Source organism: Quercus suber, unplaced genomic scaffold, assembly GCF_002906115.3.
Source record: "Quercus suber isolate HL8 unplaced genomic scaffold, Cork oak 2.0 scaffold_938, whole genome shotgun sequence".
Classification (NCBI taxonomy): domain Eukaryota; kingdom Viridiplantae; phylum Streptophyta; class Magnoliopsida; order Fagales; family Fagaceae; genus Quercus; species Quercus suber.
Genome location: NW_027070361.1, coordinates 13,773 through 35,882, shown reverse-complemented (window position 1 = coordinate 35,882; position 22,110 = coordinate 13,773). Strand labels below are relative to the sequence as shown.

Here is a 22,110-nt window from a genome sequence, read left to right as displayed (position 1 = left end):
GTGTTACTTTATAAATTACAAAAGGCATTGTAAACTTTCAATGTGGAACAAGCTTTCACACATAAACCCACTTCCATATAATCTATAAATCAAACTTTTAACACATATATCTGCTTAGCATAGAAAAATTATAAGGCCTTAGAGCATTTACAGCAAGGGAGCTAAAAAATTTAAATTTTACAAACTCAAAAACCTACTTTATTTATTTTAACAACACACTTTACAATTCATCCAACATTAAAACTTCTATTTTAACATCTACCACATTAAAATAATATAAACAAACTAATAAAATAAATATAATAATCAACCTCAACAACCCATGGCCACCATCATCCACAACCCACAGACACCCATCCCACAGTTGGCCCACCAACCACAACAACTTCCACCACCTCCACCATCGGTCCACTAGCCACAACCACAAACCCGAGCAATGGAAAACACACACACAAGCGCGCGCACACACACACACACACAATCTAGCACCAACACTAATATAGCACAGCCACCACTAACAAACCTGTAGCCATAAATCACAAATCAAACCCATGTGGCCGATATGACCCACCACCACCACCATCTCCACCAAATGCCAAAACCCACCAAACCCAAATCTAGCAACCCAAACACCGAAACCACATACCAATCTCAACCCCCATCACCACACACTAATTTCTAACCCATTTATCACTGTTGAGAGAGATGTGAGAAAGGAAAGAGATGGAGAAGCAGAGAGGTGAGAAAGGAAAGAGTTGAGAGAGAGAGAGAGAGAGAGAGAGCATATGGGATTATACGTACTCATATGGGATTAAAAATTTTTTTTTTCTTATACCTTCTAGTTACAATGGGCAGTTATGTTTAGCAGTTCATTGTAGCAATCACTTAAAAATATTTAGCTTTACCTTCCTTGCTGTAGTATTTCTTTTTGGTGTTTTGTTTACTAAAATGTCTATTTAGTCATATTAGCTTCTTTATTGTGAGTGCTCTTAGAGACTTAGCATGCCCTACAAAAAATCTAAAAATGAAACATTAAGATAGTGCCAGAATATGTACACAATGATTAGCTCTCCTATGAGACATCTAAGGTTCAAATCTTATAGTTTAACTGGCTGACACTTTCCAGTATTTCCAATTGAAGCATCTAAGGTTCAAATCTTCCTACCCCCAACTATCCGATTATTTAAAAAAAAAAAAATTATATACATTATTCATATGGATGGACACTCACCATTCTTTAGCAAGAAGGATCTTATCAACTGAAACCAATATAGAGTAACAATAATTGATCAAAATGTTGGTAAGAAGAAAATGATAACTAAAGGAGAGTCACTCAAATATAAGATTTAAGAAACCTATTGACCTTATAATTATCTCAAATGATAACTAATGGAGAATCATTCAAATATAAGATTTAAGAAACCTATTGGCCTAATAATTATGTCATATTCTCATGCATCGAATATATGTTTATTGCATTTTCACAGTGTGTGATATTTAAGAAACCTATCAACCCAATAATTATTTCATGTGTCAAATATATGTATCCTCCATTTTACAATATATGAATTTTACAGTCTTGTAAGACCCAAACATTATAAGATTGAGGATGTATCTATCCAATACATGAAATACCTTTCAAGTCGTTGTGCTTAAATATATTTTTTATTATAAAAATTTAATTGAAAATATTTATAACATGTGCAATTTAATAGATCTTATTGTTTAAGGAGAATATTTTTTAAAGGTATTCAAATGGTTTTATTTATTAATAGATTTAAAAAAGAGGAATAGATTGACTGATTTTAACAAAATGAAGAACTAAATTGATAAAAATTAAAAGCTAAAGACTAATATAACAATTGAAATAAATTTTTTTTTTAAAAAAAAATATTGTGAGGGATTTTATTTTGAGACCAAATGTAACAAGAAGGTATAGATGTAACACTTACTAACTTTTAGGGACAAATTATTTCAATAAAATAACAATTCTTCTGCAACTACAACTTTTTTGACTTCTTCGGTAAACAATCACTTTAATATCAATCTAATTATATTTTCTCTACCCGTTATAATTAACCATGTTGTGTCAGAAGAGTTGTTTCTTTATAATAATATTAATAATAAAAAAAGGTTAAAGTGCAAATTACACTTCTAAAATTTGAGATTCTTTAAATAATATTACACATATTTTTATCCACACTTTCACCCACACGTATTTTAAAAAATTATAAATAATAATTCTCAAACTACTCTACCAAACACTTACAAAAAATTTTACACTTTAAAATTTTAAAATTTTAATTTTAATTCTTGAAGTATATTTCATTTGCATTAAGAGTCCTTCTATACATGTTTTCAATTAATAAACTTGCCACACATTTTTATTTTATCTAATATAATAATATCACGTCACTTTCATTATCTCACGTTATTTTTATTTTTATTATTTATAGTTTTTTTTTAATAATAAAAAAAAGTTGTTTCCCTGTCATTTCTAATTCTCGTAAGATAATCATATTACTAGTGCTAAAAAAAAATCCCAAACGGGAAAGAGTATAAATCAAAACGGAGCGAACTCCCACTCCTACAGTCCCACACCCACGTGACGTGAACCGACACACGCACCACACCACGCATAACAGCGCCAGTTGACATCACAAAACAAAGTGATGTTTAAGTGATGGGGGGGTGGTGTTGAGAGGTGATCTCAAGTGTCTTTAGATTTAAAACGCACTTCAATTTTCCGCAAGTATTCTTTCAATTATACTTTAATTTTGTGTCAGTTATATTTGCATGCAAATGAATGCATCTAAACTTAGAAAATATTTATTAAAAAAAAAAACCTTTTATTTAAAGAAGGAAGAAAAATTTTGATTCAAATTTATTAGTTTTTTTTTTTTAATTTTAAATATAAGACTATGAATGTGTATTAGAAAATAACTTCTATGGGTAATGATCTTGTCCAATCTTGATCACATGCATGTATGCCAAATGTGTTAAGTGTACCACACAAACGACACATGTCACATGTGCATGCGTGTGCATGTTCTAAAGCTACATGTCGATAGGTTCACTTTATTACCTTCTATGGGTTGTTCTTTGTGTTACTTTATAAACTACAAAAGGCATTGTAAACTTTCAATGTGGAACAAGCTTTCACTCATAAACCCACTTCCATATAATCTATAAATCAAACTTTTAACACATATATCTGCTTAGAGTAGAAAAATTATAAGGCCTTAGAGCATTTACAGCAAGGGAGCTAAAAAATTTAAATTTTACCAACTCAAAAACCTACTTTATTTATTTTAACAACACACTTTACAATTCATGCAACATCAAAACTTTTATTTTAACATCTACCACATTAAAATAATATAAACAAACTAATAAAATAAATATAATAATCAACCTCAACAACCCACCGCCACCATCATCCACAACCCACAGACACCCATCCCACAGTTGGCCCACCAACCACAACAACTTCCACAACCTCCCCCGTCGGCCCACTAGCCACAACCACAAACCCGAGCAGTGGAAAACACACACACACACACACACACACACACACAATCTAGCACCAACACCAACATAGCACAGCCACCACTAACAAACCTGTAGCCATAAATCACAAATCAAACCCATGTGGTCGATATGACCCACCACCTCCACCATCTCCACCAAACGCCGAAACCTACCAAACCCAAATCTAGCAACCCAAACACCGAAACCACATACCGATCTCAACCCCCATCGCATGCTCACACCACACACTAATTTCTAACCCATTTATCACTGTTGAGAGAGATGTGAGAAAGGAAAGAGATGGAGAAGTAGAGAGGTGAGAAAGGAAAGAGTTGAGAGAGAGAGAGAGAGAGAGAGAGCATGTGGGATTATACATACTCATATGGGATTAAAAAATTGTTTTTTCTTATACCTTCTAGCTACAATGGGCAGTTATGTTTAGCAGCCCATTGTAGCAATCACTTAAAAATATTTAGCTTTACCTTCCTTGCTGTAGTATTTCTTTTTGGTGTTTTGTTTACTAAAATGTCTATTTAGTCATATTAGCTTCTTTATTGTGAGTGCTCTTAGAGACTTAGCATGCCCTACAAAAAATCTAAAAATGAAACATTAAGATAGTGCCAGAATATGTACACAATGATTAGCTCTCCTATGAGACATCTAAGGTTCAAATCTTATAGTTTAACTGGCTGACACTTTCCAGTATTTCCAATTGAAGCATCTAAGGTTCAAATCTTCCTACCCCCAACTATCCGATTATTTAAAAAAAAAAAATTATATACATTATTCATATGGATGGACACTCACCATTCTTCAGCGAGAAAGATCTTATCAACTGAAACCAATATAGAGTAACAATAATGGATCAAAATGTTGGTAAGAAGAAAATGATAACTAAAGGAGAGTCACTCAAATATAAGATTTAAGAAACCTATTGACCTTATAATTATCTCAAATGATAACTAATGGAGAATCATTCAAATATAAGATTTAAGAAACCTATTGACCTAATAATTATGTCATATTCTCATGCATCGAATATATGTTTATTGCATTTTCACAGTGTGTGATATTTAAGAAACCTATCAACCCAATAATTATTTCATGTGTCAAATATATGTATCCTCCATTTTACAATATATGAATTTTACAGTCTTGTAAGACCCAAACATTATAAGATTGAGGATGTATCTATCCAATACATGAAATACCTTTCAAGTCGTTGTGCTTAAATATATTTTTTATTATAAAAATTTAATTGAAAATATTTATAACATGTGCAATTTAATAGATCTTATTGTTTAAGGAGAATATTTTTTAAAGGTATTCAAATGGTTTTATTTATTAATAGATTTAAAAAAGAGGAATAGATTGACTGATTTTAACAAAATGAAGAACTAAATTGATAAAAATTAAAAGCTAAAGACTAATATAACAATTGAAATAAATTTTTTTTTTTTTAAAAAATATTGTGAGGGATTTTATTTTGAGACCAAATGTAACAAGAAGGTATAGATGTAACACTTACTAACTTTTAGGGACAAATTATTTCAATAAAATAACAATTCTTCTGCAACTACAACTTTTTTGACTTCTTCGGTAAACAATCACTTTAATATCAATCTAATTATATTTTCTCTACCCGTTATAATTAACCATGTTGTGCCAGAAGAGTTGTTTCTTTATAATAATATTAATAATAAAAAAGGGTTAAAGTGTAAATTATACTTCTAAAATTTGAGATTCTTTAAATAATATTACACATATTTTTATCCACACTTTTACCCACACGTATTTTAAAAAATTATAAATAATAATTCTCAAACTACTCTACCAAACACCTACAAAAAATTTTACACTTTAAAATTTTAAAATTTAAATTTTAATCCTTAAAGTATATTTCATTTGTATTAAGAGTCCTTCTATACATGTTTTCAATTAATAAACTTGCCACACATTTTTATTTTATCTAATATAATAATATCACGTCACTTTCATTATCTCACGTTATTTTTATTTTTATTATTTATAGTTTTTTTTTAATAATAAAAAAAAGTTGTTTCCCTGTCATTTCTAATTCTCGTAAGATAATCATATTACTAGTGCTAAAAAAAAATCCCAAACGGGAAAGAGTATAAATCAAAACGGAGCGAACTCCCACTCCTACAGTCCCACACCCACGTGACGTGAACCGACACACGCACCACACCACGCATAACAGCGCCAGTTGACATCACAAAACAAAGTGATGTTTAAGTGAGACATGGAAAAGCAACCAAACAAATACAAAAACCATAACACTAGCAAAGCAAAAACAATTCACCCAAAAAAAAAAAAAAAAAAAAAAATTTCTACCCATAGAAAAGAAAAAGAAAAAGAAAAAAAGCCAGCTCGACCGGACCGAGCCGAGCCGATTGGACAATTGAAGCCACTGACTCTAGCCAATGTCGCCCTTCCTCACGTCACGCGCCCCACCCCCCCGGCGACCCCTCAACGGCTCGACCGTACCGTATTACATCCCACCCCCCCCTCTTCTATCTCTTTCTCTTTCTCTCTCCCCCTTACCCCTACTCTTACGGTTCATGCCCCCGGCACACCTCATCGCCGCATCAACACTTATATCTCCTTCTTCTCTTTTCTCCTTTTTCTCCTCAATACCACAAAAACCCCCCATACACACCACCACCACCAACATAGATTCATCTATATCTCGCCGCCACCACCACCATGGGCGACTTAACGGACACTTTGATGCCGTCAACGACTCCTCCGATTCCAACCCTAGCTTTAACTGCGCCTAACGCTGCTACTCCGCAATCCTCGCGCCCGTTACCTGTCCGCGAAGATTGTTGGAGCGAGGACGCCACGTCGACGCTCATCGACGCCTGGGGCCGCCGTTACATGGAGCTTAACCGCGGGAATCTCCGTCAGAAAGACTGGCAGGACGTGGCTGACGCCGTTAATGCTCTCCATGGCCATACCAAGAAAACGCACCGTACCGACGTTCAGTGTAAGAATCGTATCGATACGATTAAGAAGAAGTATAAGATCGAGAAGGCTAGGGTTTCTTCCTCTAATGGAACCCTGACTTCGTCGTGGATTTTCTTCGATCGTCTCGACTCTTTGATCGGATCTAATGTGACGGTTAAGAAGCCGGCTACTTCGACTCCGGTTCCGATTCAGATTCAACATCCTCCGTCGTTGTCTCAGTCTCCTCCGGTGGGGGTTCCGTTGTATTACAAGAAAGCGATGACGCCGTCTCCGTCCAACGCTGTTGTGGCCGCCTTGCCGCAGAAGAGGCCGTCTCCGGCTATGGACGAGGGGTTCTTCAGGAGGAATTACTCGGCTATGGCTGCTGCGGCCGCGGCGGCTGAGGCGGACGATGTGGAGGATGAGGAGGATGAGGAGGAGGAGGAGGAGGAAGAAGTGGAGGGTGATGTGGAGGAGAGAGAGAGCGAAGAGGTTGTGGTGGAGAGAGAGGGGATGAGGAGATTGGCGAGGGCGATAGAGAGGTTCGGAGAAGTGTATGAGAGAGTGGAGAGAGAGAAGCTGAGGCAAATGGTGGAGTTGGAGAAGCAGAGGATGCAATTCGCTAAGGACTTGGAGGTGCAGAGAATGAATATGTTCATGGACACACAGGTTCAGCTCGAGAGGATCAAGCATGCCAAGCGTTCCCGATCCAATGGTAAATTGATTTGCTCTTTGCTTCAATTTATAGATTTCTGATTGATATTGATGCCTATAGATAAAGATAGGATTGTAAATTGATTGCTTTGTGTGGGTTTTGATTGTTCAAAAAATGATAAAATAATATGAAAACAGATTTAATTGTGGTGGTTTGGATGAGAGGCTGTTCATAATTTATTAGGAAACAGGTGAGCTGTCACTATGTTAAATTTTGTTTGGCTAATTGTTAAGATGACATTGTGTGTGTCAATTGCTCTGGCATTTGTGGGCGTTCGATCATGGATGGCAGTGAAGTGAAAGGTCTCGGTTTTAGTTACATTTTTCAGCATCAGTGAGGGCCTTACCTTGTTTTGGGAGTTTTAGTGCTGAGCTTTAGGGCCATGAAGCATTAAATGTTTGATTAATTTATGTTGAAATGAGATACTTAATGGTTGTTTGCAGGGCAGGTGTTTAGTTTCCCTTTGTATTGGGGTGATTTCTGTTGTTTTTCCTTATAATTATGTGGTGGCTTCCTATTCAGTTAGTTGTTGTGAGAATGTTCATGAGGGATTCTTTCAGTTAAACATCCTTCGTAGGTTGGGAATTTGGACCTGGTTCGAGCTTAATTTACACTAGGGATTGGAATCTACTGCCAGAGGTTTGAGATAATGTTGTTAAATCATATGTAATGGGAATAACTTGTTACAATCGGGATGTTTTTTAAGAAGTTGTACAGTCTGGAAGGATTGTCCTCAAGCTCCTATGATTTCCTTCTTAGATGGAGATGACCCGGAAATCTTTTACTATTAGCTCTAAGGATAATATTAAAAGATTTCTGGTTTGAATTTGCAAGGTGGAGGATGTGGTCATTGGTTTAAGACGCATTGGGTGTGTCACTGCATCAGCACATGTATTTACCAAGAAAAAAGGTGATGAATTATTTGGACTGAGTTTCCATGTAGTTTTGGTATAATGGGAATAGTCTATCAATTCAATTTAATCCGTTTATTCTTTTCAATGACTTGTCTGTGTTAAAAAAGTGTGGTTCATGATTTTATCTGTGACCTGGATGATTCTAGGTTGCTTAACCGTATATTAGAGTTGCTTTGTGGTTATTTTATGGTATATGTTATGGTGAAATAGTCCTTGGGAACGTTGGTATTTCTGTCTGCTGTGTCTTTTCCCTGTCTACTTATGTTTGTATTTAGTTGAGATGGAACCATGAAAGATGGGTTCCTGACTTCATCTATTAGATACTGGGTAATTGCTTGGTTAATTGGTTTTGTCCCTTTGCTTCATTGCTTGCCTCTTTATTACTTGTATTTAAATTGTATTATTTTGATGTCAGTACGGATAATTATAAGGTCTGGTTGATAAGAAGTATCCATAGGTAACTTGGAAAGTCCTCTTATTCTGCATGCAGTAATGGCACAATAAAGGCATACAAGTGGAGCTCTATAAGATCTTTTATAAAGAATTGTTTTGACAATGCAAAACTTTGAACTCTTTGGAGGAAGCAATACCTAAGCGTGGGGATAAAATGTTGGGTCAAAATTAATAAAGCTCTATAAGATCATTTATAAGAGCATAGTTTTGAATATATACAGAACTCTGAATTCTCTGGAAGAAGCAATACCTAAGTGTAGAGATCAAATGTTGGGTCAAGATTAATAAAATTCATGTTAGTTAAAAGGGCCTGTAGAAGGAGATTGTTGGTAACCTAATATGTTTGAAGATATTATTAGGATATTTCTGTTTTATTCTGATTATTGTGAAAGGCAAAATTATGTAGTGAATTATATGAGGTGTATGTTACATACCTTTTGACATAGCAGTTGGTTGGTTCATATAAAAATAAGTTAGTATTTGATGTGGTTGGGAGATGGGACATAAATTATAGAAGGTGTATATTCCGTACCTTTAGACATAGTAGTGCAAATGAAGGTTTTAGGGACTAGGTATACTGGAGGTTGGACTGGGTCACTAAGATCCAAATATGGAGGAACTTTAGACGATAAACATTCTACCATGTTGGGAGATGGGGCATAAATATTTCTTTTTGAATTCGCTTGATAACAAGACATACTTTGTGAATTGTAATTTTTAATGTAATGTTACTTGTGGATGACAAGGACCTCACTATCTTCTGAGTGGAGTTTTCACTAGATGGAAAAATGCCTGCCAAACAAGTGTATCCATGCCCCAAGACCAAGTAGGGCTAAGAATGGCGTTGGTTTGGGTCAATCAGATGATGTGTCTGGCTCTGCCCCTGTTCTGACAGATTTAATGTTAGGTGATTAAGGCCAGGGCTAACAGATCAAATTATCAGCAGGTTTGGGGTGGATAGTTTTCACTATTCTGCTTTTATTGTGCTTCTAGTTGTATTTTGTAACCTAGCAAAATAGAGATATTTGAATGGGTTAATTGGTAGGTAACTTTCTTGTTTTTTCCTACTGGGATGAGGTATTTACCTAAACTAGGTTAGGATCCTCATCCTCTAGAGCTTTTAGGGTAACTCTATGGCAAAGTTCCTAAAATCTTATCAATTCATTTTGAATCAGGTCAGTTGGATTTCTGACACGTCATCAACATTTAAACAAATGATGACCATCATCGTTTTGATATCATCTAAATTATTGGTGATGTGGCGAAATCCAATGCACTCATTTTAAATTGGATGGATAGGATATTAGAAACTCCATATCTGAATTACCTTAAAAATTCTAGAAGATCTTAATCCACGTTAACTGTGTTGGGTGTGTGCTCTCTAGATGGAATAGTTAGTTGTCTGCTTTTCTACTTTTGGAAGAAGAAAGGGTTTTTTTTTTTTTGGGGGGGGACTATAGAAAACATTGTTTGTCATTCAGTCAAAAAATAAGGGAAAAAAAACTTTCGTTTACTAATATTTCAATTGCACTAAATAAGTGAAACACAATATTTTCGAAAGGAAAGAGCAAGTGTCCAACTGTAATCAGCTCTGTGACATGAGTATTATGGAAGCGTAAATTGAGAAAAATAATTAGATTCAAACGTCATTTCTTAGGGAAATGAATTCTTGAACCGTTGAATGAACCTAACTTATATATAATATATAATGCAAGACAATGAAGCTAGAAAACTAGAAAACTAGAGCAGTTTTTTCTCAAAAAAAAGAAAAGAAAACTAGAGCAGTTTAAATTAAGAGGTTATTACAGCTAGAATCAAATATTTTTAGGCCTAGTGCAGCTGCCCAAATTAACTTTATAATAAGTAGGAAAACAAAACGAGGTTGGGTCAAATAAAATAAGATGATTTTGGATTAACTCTTAACAACCTCATCTGCATGCCAGTATCAGCTGGACCAATATGTACTTTGTTGAAACCATTTGTGAAATCAGGATACTACATATGCTTCCCAGGTAAAGCTGTCTTCACATGGCTAGCTGTACATGTCTGTGACAAAAGCCAATAAAACTGTTCAAAAATCAATTCAGAATTAAAAGCGTGATTACCAATGCAAACCAACATTCAAGAAAACAAACTGCTTACTAGAACAATCAGGACTAATAGGAGCAATGTATGACTTCAATTTGTTTCATAGAAAGTTTGTTATAAGCCTCATATGGGTTTCTGATTCGACAGTGACAATTTGAAGTTACAAGAATCCGATATGTTTAAAGATGCATGATCTTACGCAAACAACATACCAAGATGAACACACACCATGATCTTTTTATGTCAAATAAAGATAATTATCCAGGCAAGGGAGGCTACATTTTCAGCTGTGTCATATTAATTTTCATTGTCTAACGATGGCATTTCCTTTCAATAACAAAAGCACATAAACTAAACGAAGAATATCCCCAAGACAGGAATTCATATAAAAGACCCTACAACAATGCATGTTTTACCAAAACCTGTGGAATAGAAAAACAGATACACCTCAATATTTATCTTCCAGAATACACAAAATATACAATAGGAGGTTAATATTTGGGAAAATTAATCATTCCGTCGATGCAATTCTAAAAACTAAGAAAGTAAATTTCCTATCTTTGAAGTCTGTATAAATGTAAACTATATTTATGAACCGATTGTTGTATACATTTCTGTCAAGGCCCTAGAAGCCATCAACCTCAACATGGTAGAATAACTAGAAACAGCTAAATTTTCAATTTGTTCAATGTTCTTATAGATCCTAAGCTGACGTGATAGTAAAATGCACTGCATCAGAACTTAGTCAACAATTACTACAACAAGAAGCTTTAGCCCCAGATTTTGGAGTTCGTAATGGATCCTCAACAAATTAGTTAGGGTTGGTCATATGTATTTAGTTTCTGCCATTCTATTTTAATTTAAGTAATACAGTCAATACTCTTGGTTACTTTCTTAATTGACATGTCATTTTTTACTACTACTATTGTTTTTCTTTTCCTCAACCTTTTTTCATTTCTTCAACTTGAAATAACTCACTCTTTCTCAATAGTGCATTAATCACTCTTCTATGAACACAACCAAACTATTTCATGCGACTCTCNAAGGTTGGTCAAATAAAATAAGATGATTTTGGATTAACTCTTAACAACCTCATCTGCATGCCAGTATCAGCTGGACCAATATGTACTTTGTTGAAACCATTTGTGAAATCAGGATACTACATATGCTTCCCAGGTAAAGCTGTCTTCACATGGCTAGCTGTACATGTCTGTGACAAAAGCCAATAAAACTGTTCAAAAATCAATTCAGAATTAAAAGCGTGATTACCAATGCAAACCAACATTCAAGAAAACAAACTGCTTACTAGAACAATCAGGACTAATAGGAGCAATGTATGACTTCAATTTGTTTCATAGAAAGTTTGTTATAAGCCTCATATGGGTTTCTGATTCGACAGTGACAATTTGAAGTTACAAGAATCCGATATGTTTAAAGATGCATGATCTTACGCAAACAACATACCAAGATGAACACACACCATGATCTTTTTATGTCAAATAAAGATAATTATCCAGGCAAGGGAGGCTACATTTTCAGCTGTGTCATATTAATTTTCATTGTCTAACGATGGCATTTCCTTTCAATAACAAAAGCACATAAACTAAACGAAGAATATCCCCAAGACAGGAATTCATATAAAAGACCCTACAACAATGCATGTTTTACCAAAACCTGTGGAATAGAAAAACAGATACACCTCAATATTTATCTTCCAGAATACACAAAATATACAATAGGAGGTTAATATTTGGGAAAATTAATCATTCCGTCGATGCAATTCTAAAAACTAAGAAAGTAAATTTCCTATCTTTGAAGTCTGTATAAATGTAAACTATATTTATGAACCGATTGTTGTATACATTTCTGTCAAGGCCCTAGAAGCCATCAACCTCAACATGGTAGAATAACTAGAAACAGCTAAATTTTCAATTTGTTCAATGTTCTTATAGATCCTAAGCTGACGTGATAGTAAAATGCACTGCATCAGAACTTAGTCAACAATTACTACAACAAGAAGCTTTAGCCCCAGATTTTGGAGTTCGTAATGGATCCTCAACAAATTAGTTAGGGTTGGTCATATGTATTTAGTTTCTGCCATTCTATTTTAATTTAAGTAATACAGTCAATACTCTTGGTTACTTTCTTAATTGACATGTCATTTTTTACTACTACTATTGTTTTCTTTTCCTCAACCTTTTTTCATTTCTTCAACTTGAAATAACTCACTCTTTCTCAATAGTGCATTAATCACTCTTCTATGAACACAACCAAACTATTTCATGCGACTCTCCCTCATCTATGCATCAGAACTTTGTCATTTTAAAAAATTCATGTAAATCAAGGAAGATGAGAGAATTGTTGAAGACTAACTTTTCACAGCTAAAAAACATTTATCTCTTCCTATAATTCAAAAAGCTATGAAAGGAAGGTTTTAATCTCTTCCTATTGCTCAACAAGCTCCCAAAATATGTCACACACATATTAAATAACTATAACAATATAGAATGGAGACTAAAGAAGGTTTTCCATGCATTTCAAAATGCCCAGCTAATACCGTCAGTATTGGACGGAAACAGTTGTAAAGCAAAGATCATTACAAGCTATTATCTTTATCTACATAATATAAAATCCTATTTACCATCTAAATAACATCATCAAGTTACCCACTATGCCCCAAAAAGGTACCAATGAGCTCAAGCTCAAATATCACATCCTACCAGCAAGGTGGATGAAGAGGTCATGGGTTCATGACCTTTGCAAGTGTGTGTAATTACCAAAAACAAATCACCCTCAAAAAGGTATCATTATACTCCTAGAAATAACATGTAAATTTAAGCATGACTTTACACATCTAATATTCTACCAACATCCAAAGACTGATAAAAAAAACCTACTAAATCAACATTTCATATTTCAATATATTCTAAACAAACAACTCTGAATCACCTAGGCCAGTTGGTGCATCTTGAAACAAATACAATATTTCTTTTCAGTAATGACTAATGAGACATACATAATACACTGGGCTTATTAACCAAAAAATGAAAAACCCTGCAATGCTAAGTACCAAAGAAGCCACCAAAGATAATGGCTCACACGCAGATGGGGTTCATAATTAAAGTCTAAACAAGCTACAGATGAGCACATAATGCATTAGTACATTCCAATTGCACAGGAATAATTGTTGCCATAACTTGTCACAGGGCCTGCAATTGGAAATTGCATTCCATGGCCAACTGAGGAAGACAACAGACAGGCTTGAGACAAAATGTGGTCTGACCAATGAAGGCCAACCAACGCTGCCGCCACCCCCCCCCCAAAAAAAAAAAAAAAAAAAAAAAAAAAAAACGCAAAAATTGAGCAAAACATTTTACCTTTTTTTAAAATGTTTTTCTTTAATCAGTGCAGTGAATAAATAAGAGAATTTGTTAATGGACTATTTTTTAAAAAAAATTGATGTTTTAAGAAAAATATATTAAGATATAAACAAAAATTAGCTATTTTTCTTTCATAAAAAGTTCCTAAAAATATGTTTTAGCATCTGTTATTTTTTCCCTTTATTCGAGGAAAAAAAAAAAAAAAGCATTAGCCCGTTATGCTTCCTAAAGCTACTGTCATTCGTGATCGTTAACAACCGGTTGTCACTTTAACTTGCTTGTTGCTTGGCCATTGTTGTTTGCCTGCCCGTTGTCAGCCACCACTTCTCTATTGTCATCATCGGTCAGTTGTCACCACAACCATTTTCCTCCCCTACTCGACATTATTGGCGGGCATTTTGTCACTCAAAACATTTTTTTTTCCAAGAAAACGTTTCACATAAAAACAATGTGAGCCTAGATAAGTAATTGGGTTGCAAGCATTGTTGTCAAAATCGGAATCTTACGTAAGATCGTGGGAGGTAAGAGGGATCGTGGATCGTAGGATCGGATTGTGAATCGTAAGATCCTACATTATTTGAGAATAAAAAAAAAAAAAAAAACCAAATCGGTATGTTAAATAATCACATAAATTATACATTCATAAAAAATAAAAATTTTGCATCCATTTGATATAATTACCATGTATCATTACATCCATTTGTAAGCATCATTTAAGATGTCAAAAATCTCAAAACGTAACACTTTATTGGGATGTTATTTTTTGTTTGTTTTCAACTAACACTTTATCTCGCTACATTAGAATAACAAAACTTGATTTATTGGAATATTATTTTTCATTTGGGTCCAACTGAACCTTCTGTTAAGTTGAAGTAGATTACAAGAAACCAAAATCGTTTGGAATTGTTAGAATTGTATACTTCTGAACGATCGCTAAGATCCTTAAAAGATTTAGATCGTTTTGGACAGGTGAGATTGTAAAATCGTAAGATCCAGATCGGGATTTTGACAACCATGATTGCAAGTAATTGAGAATCAAATAGACAACATGAAGATAAGATATCACAAGAGTCTGTATATGATTGAAAAACAGCACCGAACTAAGTGTTGCTTCTTATCAGTTATCACACTTATGTTTATGAATTTGTGTTTTTCGTATTGCCAAATGTTAAAAAATGGCCCTTTCTACCGAGTTAAGTAAAAAACAAGTCCAGGTTTTGTTCTTTGCCAATTTTTTTTTTTCATCTAGTAATATATCATATAAAATAATATAATGAGTACAAATAAATAGTAATAATATATATATATATATAATGTGGGGTAAAAAACACAATAGCTAATGAATTACCCTTGAGCTTAGGATCAACTCAACTAATTTCTAATAAATGAGAGTTAGAAATCCACAATGAGAAGATTAAAAAGATGATTGGAGGCAACTATCACTAAATCAAAGGCTTTATATACATCCGAGGTACATATAGGAGTTCTAAAGAATAAATACAAGTAAAGACTCTTCTCACTTTTTCTCTCTTGTTTTTCACTTTGTTTTTTCTGAATCCCCCTTCATGTTGTCCTCTTCCTCTTTTTATAGCCATCCTCCATCCTCCTCCAATAGTGTAGCTCTTAGCTGGATTTAGGGGGATATTTGTTCCATCAGCCCCTTCTCCTACCATTTCTTGATCATGAAGATAGACTTCAGGAGGTGTTTTCATTGTTCAGACTAACCATTCAACATTTAATGTGGCTAATATTAGGTAGGGGGAGCTCATTAATGCAGATTTGACTATTACATTGGGTTTTGCACGTTCTTATACGTGTGTCCCAAAGAAGGTCGTCAAAAGGGGTGTCCTCGGCTAAGCACTTGACTGCTTCTCGGTTGAATTATTCTTCCTTGGGAAGATGAATTCCTTGGATTACCCTAGTAATGGTCCAAAATGGTCTTTTCTCAATGGGAGGCTCATTCGCCCCTTGTTGACCCCTAGGCCAGGCCCATTCTACATATGGGATTTCTCAAGACTTCTCTTTGGGTTAAGGTCATCAAGGCAGATTTAGGTCCACTCCCCCCACATATTATATTATATATAAATTTTATTTTATTAATTTTAATAAATAATAATCAATATTTTCTTTTTATTTGATGAGTACAAAGAAATTATGTTTTATGATTATGTAATAAGGGCATAAGAGTAAATTTATATAAACTACATTTTCTATCCTCCAATTTTTCTACTCAACCAAACAAAAGAGATTTTTATCCCTCCACTTTTACATCCTTCCAACCAAACACACACCGAGGGAAAACTAAATTTTTTTTCTATCCTCCCACTTATCCATCCTCTCAACCAAACACACATCGAGGGAAAACTAAAATTTTTTTCTATCCTCCCACTTATCCATCCTCTCAACCAAACATACCCTAAAGCTGGAAAAAAAGTAAGAGATCTAAAACTAAGGGCACATTTTCTCTTGAGAAATAAACACACACAAGTAAGAGGGAATGATGTTCTAACATAAAGGAATTAAGGGCACATTTGATTGTATAGGAAAAAAAATTAGTTTCATTAGATATACAAAAACTCAATTAAGATAACTATTACTATTCATCCATTTGGTGATAACATAGACATATAACTTTGAATCTGTATTCCCACAATCTGGTACAACATGATAAGATGATAAAATGAAATCATATTGCAATCACATTTTCTAGAATACTTTGACTTATTAAATGGCCAAAATACATTGTTAGTTCCTAAAGTATAACTCATGAGCAATTTGATTCCTTGAAATTTAAAGTGTTGCTTTTAATCCCTAAAAACTTAAACGGATTGATTTTGGTCCGAATAAACTTAAAAGGATTGCTTTTAGTTCATATAGAGTGATGACATGTTAATTTTTAATTTGGGCACGTCATCTAAAAAACTAAGAGTGATCACTTAAACTTTAAAGACAAAAATGCTCATAGTTAAATCTTACGTACTAACCGTGTATTTAAGCATTTATAAAATTATATTTACACTTTTTGTGGGTCTATCTTAGCATCTTATTATGCATAAAAAGAATAATGTTATCACTAATGTAGGTATGATAGGCCCAATAGCATATATATATATATGTTGGGCTGAGGGCCCAATTTGAGGATATCTAGTGGTCCAAGGACAGGTATACGCTATCATGAAAGTCTGCATTAGTGAATGAAGGCATGGGGTCTGGTCATGAGGGTCTAGGAAGATGGTTCGAGGAGGAATGTCTCCTCGGCTAAGCAAAGCAGATGTCAGAAAGTGTGGTCTGCTATCTAGAGCAACATTTCCGGAGATTATATTGATAAGGATACACATCATGGAAGCACAGAACAAAGGGGAACTATGAAATATCTAAAAGAAAGCTACTACCACCAGATTGAATATTTTGTAACTATCTATCTAGCCGCATTAATATGAAAGTGATACCTGAATAGTAATTTTCAGCCTTACAACTACTCCTAGAGACTTCAGGAAGATGCTGATGGGATAGGGATCAACGCCAGAAACCTAGTCTACATGTGGAGGGTGGAGATGAAAGAAGGAAGACAGTATAAAAGAGAAAGAATACACTGAGGAGGGGGATCAAGAAAAAAAAAAATGCTGTAACAACATAAACTAGACTTGTAATGAAATTCAAAAGAAATATATATATAAGAACACATCTCCTTGGATCGTGTCGATGATGATTTTCTTTGGATAAAACTTGTTTATCTTTACTTTCAGGTCATCTAGACCCGCCATAATTGTTGTCCAATTCATTAGAGCCTAGTTTTCTGGCCAACTCTCTACAAATTCATTGTATTGGGTTCTTTGGGCCAAGATCCTTTTGACTCTTGGGCTTAGGATTCAAATTAGGTCCTTACAAATAATATTAATGGCCTTTGTTTAAAATTTATAACTTCATTAAATATTAAAAAAGAAAAAAAATGATACTATTTTATATGAACATTAACATTTAAATTCACATGCTTGAATATCATGATACCAAATTAAACATGTTCAGAATTTTTTTTTTTTTTTTTTACAAAATTAATCCAAAATTTTTTTATATAAAAAATCATAAGTTTACAGAAAATTGTTAAGCATCGTGTGTGCTTTTTAGGCTTCTGCGATATCAGTAACTATCCTATATATTCAATGTTAGCAACTTTTGATGGAGTGTTGTATTTTCAAAGGTTGTAAGTGTATCATTTTCTTTCATTTGTCCAATGTGTGACCCTTAAAAAAAATTTCTCACAAAATCCAGCCGGCCCAATAATTCACCGATCCACCATGAAATGAATAACTAATTTGTTGTTCCCTAAAAAGGCCTAATCGCAATATGAAAGACTAAAGAAAAATGAGATTTTCTAATATATTTTTACTGCTATTCATTTGCTCTATTTATTTTTTTCTAAAAATTCCGATCTTGTTTGCTAATGATCCATCTAGATTTATATAAGGATCTGGAGGTATAAAGTCTAAGGTAAAGAATAAAATAAATAATAAAGAAAAAAACTTTTTTTTTTTTTATTGAAAGTGAAAGAGTGATTTGATTATCAATCATTTCTAAAAACAAAAGGATTACTAACAATTTGCGAGATGCTCCCGCTAAAGTGCATATCCATGTGGGTATCAAATATATCATGTGGATTTCTGTTACAATACAACTATTCTAATCTAAATAAAATAGAAAGGGTTTGAATGAAATCATAAGAATATGTATGATGTATACTTTATTTACTTGGGATTGTAGTTCAATTGGTTGAGCACCGCCCTGTCAAGGTAGAAGCTACGGGTTCGAGCCTCGCCAGTTCCAACAGATCCAAATACAAACCTGATATTTAACTAATGAATGTTTGACTGTTTTCAAAGGGTATAAGTGTAGCATTTTCTTTCATTTGTCTAATGTGTGATCCTTAACAAATTTTCTAACAAAACCAAAAATCCCACACTCAAAAGGAGAGACTAGATAGTATCACTGAAGTCCATACAAAACTCCTAATATGTAGCAAACTTACATGATAACTGTTGATAAATATCTATAAATTTCTCTTATTTATCTCACAAAATATTTTGAGACATCTCAAAAAAAAAGAGAAATTTTAATTATTTATATTTTTAAATAATTATAAATCAAATAATTTATGATATCATTAGTCTGTTCATCGATGGATCCTAATCCAGTCAACAAATCCCAATTCTTTGTCTAATCCTATTTTTTAAAATGATGGTTACCATTGTTCTCTTACTTCCCTGCACACGAACGCAACACATAGAGGTTACTACTATGACATGATAGCGGGACGTGAATAAAGCATGAAAGAAATCCATGTAAAGAAAGAGTGACCTAATAGGTAACCCGCTAAAGTCCCAATTAGGTCACTCTTTCTTTACTTCTCAAAAAAAAACTATGACATTTCTTTCATGCTTCCTTGTTCTTGGAGTAATTGATTAACCAAGTTGGTTGCCTCACATAAACACAAACATAAATACTGAAATATAATGACTATTCCTAAAGAAATGAATAGTTATTCTATTATTTGATTTTGTTTTCATTATATGAAATACTTATTCTATAAATTTGGAATGATTATTCCTTACCCAAAAAAAAGGCTGTAATAACTATTAGTATTAATAAATATACCCTTTTTAGTTTCTCAAATATATATATATATATATATACCCCTTTAAAAAAATTCCTGGAAGCCTTCCTCCAGATCAATAGGCTCTCTCTCTCTCCCCTTATGATTTTTTTTTTTTTTTTAATTTGGAAAAATTATTATTTTTTCTTTTATTTTCTAATAAAACTAGTATAATTCTACCAACTTTACGAAAGGCACNTATGATATTGTCCCGCTAATCCATATGCTCCATATTTAGTTAATTGAATGCACATATTGATATGCTTGTGATTTGCTCAAGACAAGTGAAATATGTGTGCATATATATATATATATATATATAGCTGCGTTTGTGGACCCAGCTTGCTATTTTTGTATTAGAAAAAAAAAATTTACTATAGTGGCGTTTTACAAACGCCAATATAGACAATTGGTCAAAAATCCGTTCTTGACCTATAGTGGCAATTGCAAACGCTGCTATAAGTCTGTCCTATAGTGGCGTTTTACAAGCACCACTATAGGTCACCTATAGTGGCGTTTACAAATGCTAGTATAGTTAAATTTTTTTTTTTTTTTATGTGGTTATAGTGCCTATGGTGGCGTTTTGAAATGCTGCTATAGCATTTTTTTTTAAAAAAAAACAGCCTATAGTAGTGGTACATAGTGGCATTTACAAATGCCACTATAGCAAACGCCACTATAGCCAAATGGCTATAGTGGCGTTTTTTGGACCTGTAGTGGCGTTTTACAAATGCCACTACAGGTCATTTTTATAGTGTCATGCTTAGCAATGAGATACCCCTGAATTTGGCGAATTCCTTCATTTAAGCCCCGAAAACTGAGATTTTTCCATTTATAGTAATTTTTATTTCCTTAATAACTTTTTTTCTCACAAGTAAGAATAACGTCCTGCTTGTTTTGGGATGGCTCTTATGGTTAGTAGTTTATGATTTTTCATTTAACTCAATTTTACTATTTTTGGTAAATTTTGGTATTTTGTCACCTAATCACGTAATTAATGCGAATTAGGAATTCAGATGTTTCATAATTGTCATGGGATTTTACTTTCTCAGTATTTATATGTTTTGTAGTCGTTAGAGGCAAATTAGACTATTATCAATAAAATACAAATGTTTGTCAATTTTCTTCTCTAGTGGATTCCAGTCTTATCACTTTGTGGATTCAAGGAACCTCTTGTAAATTCATGGTTTACTATCCAGAAACTAACAATTTAGTTTTTGTCCATCAAAGAGAGCATCGTGTGTGCTTTTCATATGGATTAGCGGGACAATATCATAACTCCATAAAATATATATATATATATATAATAATAATAACTGTCATCACCATCATCAAGAGCATCCTCATCATCAAGTGCATCCCCATCATCAACATCAGCATGAGCATCATCTTCACCCTGAAGGCTGTTTCGCTTCAACTTGCCAAATTTCATGCGATTCTGACTTTGTCACCTAAATGATTTCTCCGTAAGCTAAATTTCTAGCGCGATTTTAGGCATACTTGGGAATATATAAAAGTTTTGGCGGTCTATTCTACATCAATTACTGTATAGGTCAAAGTCAAACATTCATTATTTAAATATTGGGTTTGTTACTTCACATATTAATAAAAGAAGTAACACGTGAAAGAGCAATGTCTTTTAAAGATTTTTTTTAAAAGGTCCAGAATCAATCAAACTCGTTTTGATTCTTAGTTTTGACTGATTGAATTGTGAATCTATTTTGCATTTTTATTGATTAAAGAGTGAGGGTCTTGCAAAGGGAAAACATTTTCATTAAACTTTGAATTTTTAATTAGAGTTCAAAGAAAACTTATGTTGACACACGAAATCAAACAAAATTTGAAATTTCAGCAAGTCTTGTTCTTGAAATCACCTTGATGTTGATGCAAGAAACTTTGATCTTCACTTCAATGTCCACAAACTTGGCCAAGACTGTGGGCTCTCTTTGTTGATGTAAACCGTAGCCATTTTTCACAAAAGGGAGGGAATAAACTTTTCTCTACAACGACTGTGTACCTCATAGGGTCTTTCCAACTTGTCTACTACCTTTTTATTCACTTATACGTGTAAAATATAGTGAAATGGATATATGGCCAGCCCGCTATGGGCTTTAGTATATGTGGCTTGAGGTCAGTTCAAAGAGAAAATAAAACCCTGGCTTAAATGGGCCTTAGGCCTCCTACTGTCTCATATCAAGTCCAAAGTTACAATTAACAATATTTTTTTCCACTATAAAAAAAATATGATTGCACCTATAAAAACAATGTTATGACTATACTTTAGGCTTTATCTATTTAATTAAATTATCTCAAGACTCTGTTAACTTACAATTAACCAATTTAGGAAATCATTTGTAGTAAAACAAAGTCATAAGTTATTGCCTCTTTTTGTTTCTCAAAAAAAAAAAAAAA

General features: G+C 33.6%; 1 protein-coding gene across 1 annotated transcript; it reads left to right on the top strand.

Annotated features, from left to right (window-relative positions):
• Positions 1-5,837: 5,837 nt before the first annotated feature.
• On the top strand, positions 5,838-8,135 carry LOC112036091 (trihelix transcription factor ENAP2). The gene has a single exon (XM_065768447.1). The coding sequence runs from the start codon at positions 6,259-6,261 to the stop codon at positions 7,255-7,257; it is 999 nt and encodes a 332-aa protein (XP_065624519.1). The 5' UTR covers positions 5,838-6,258; the 3' UTR covers positions 7,258-8,135.
• Positions 8,136-22,110: the final 13,975 nt, after the last annotated feature.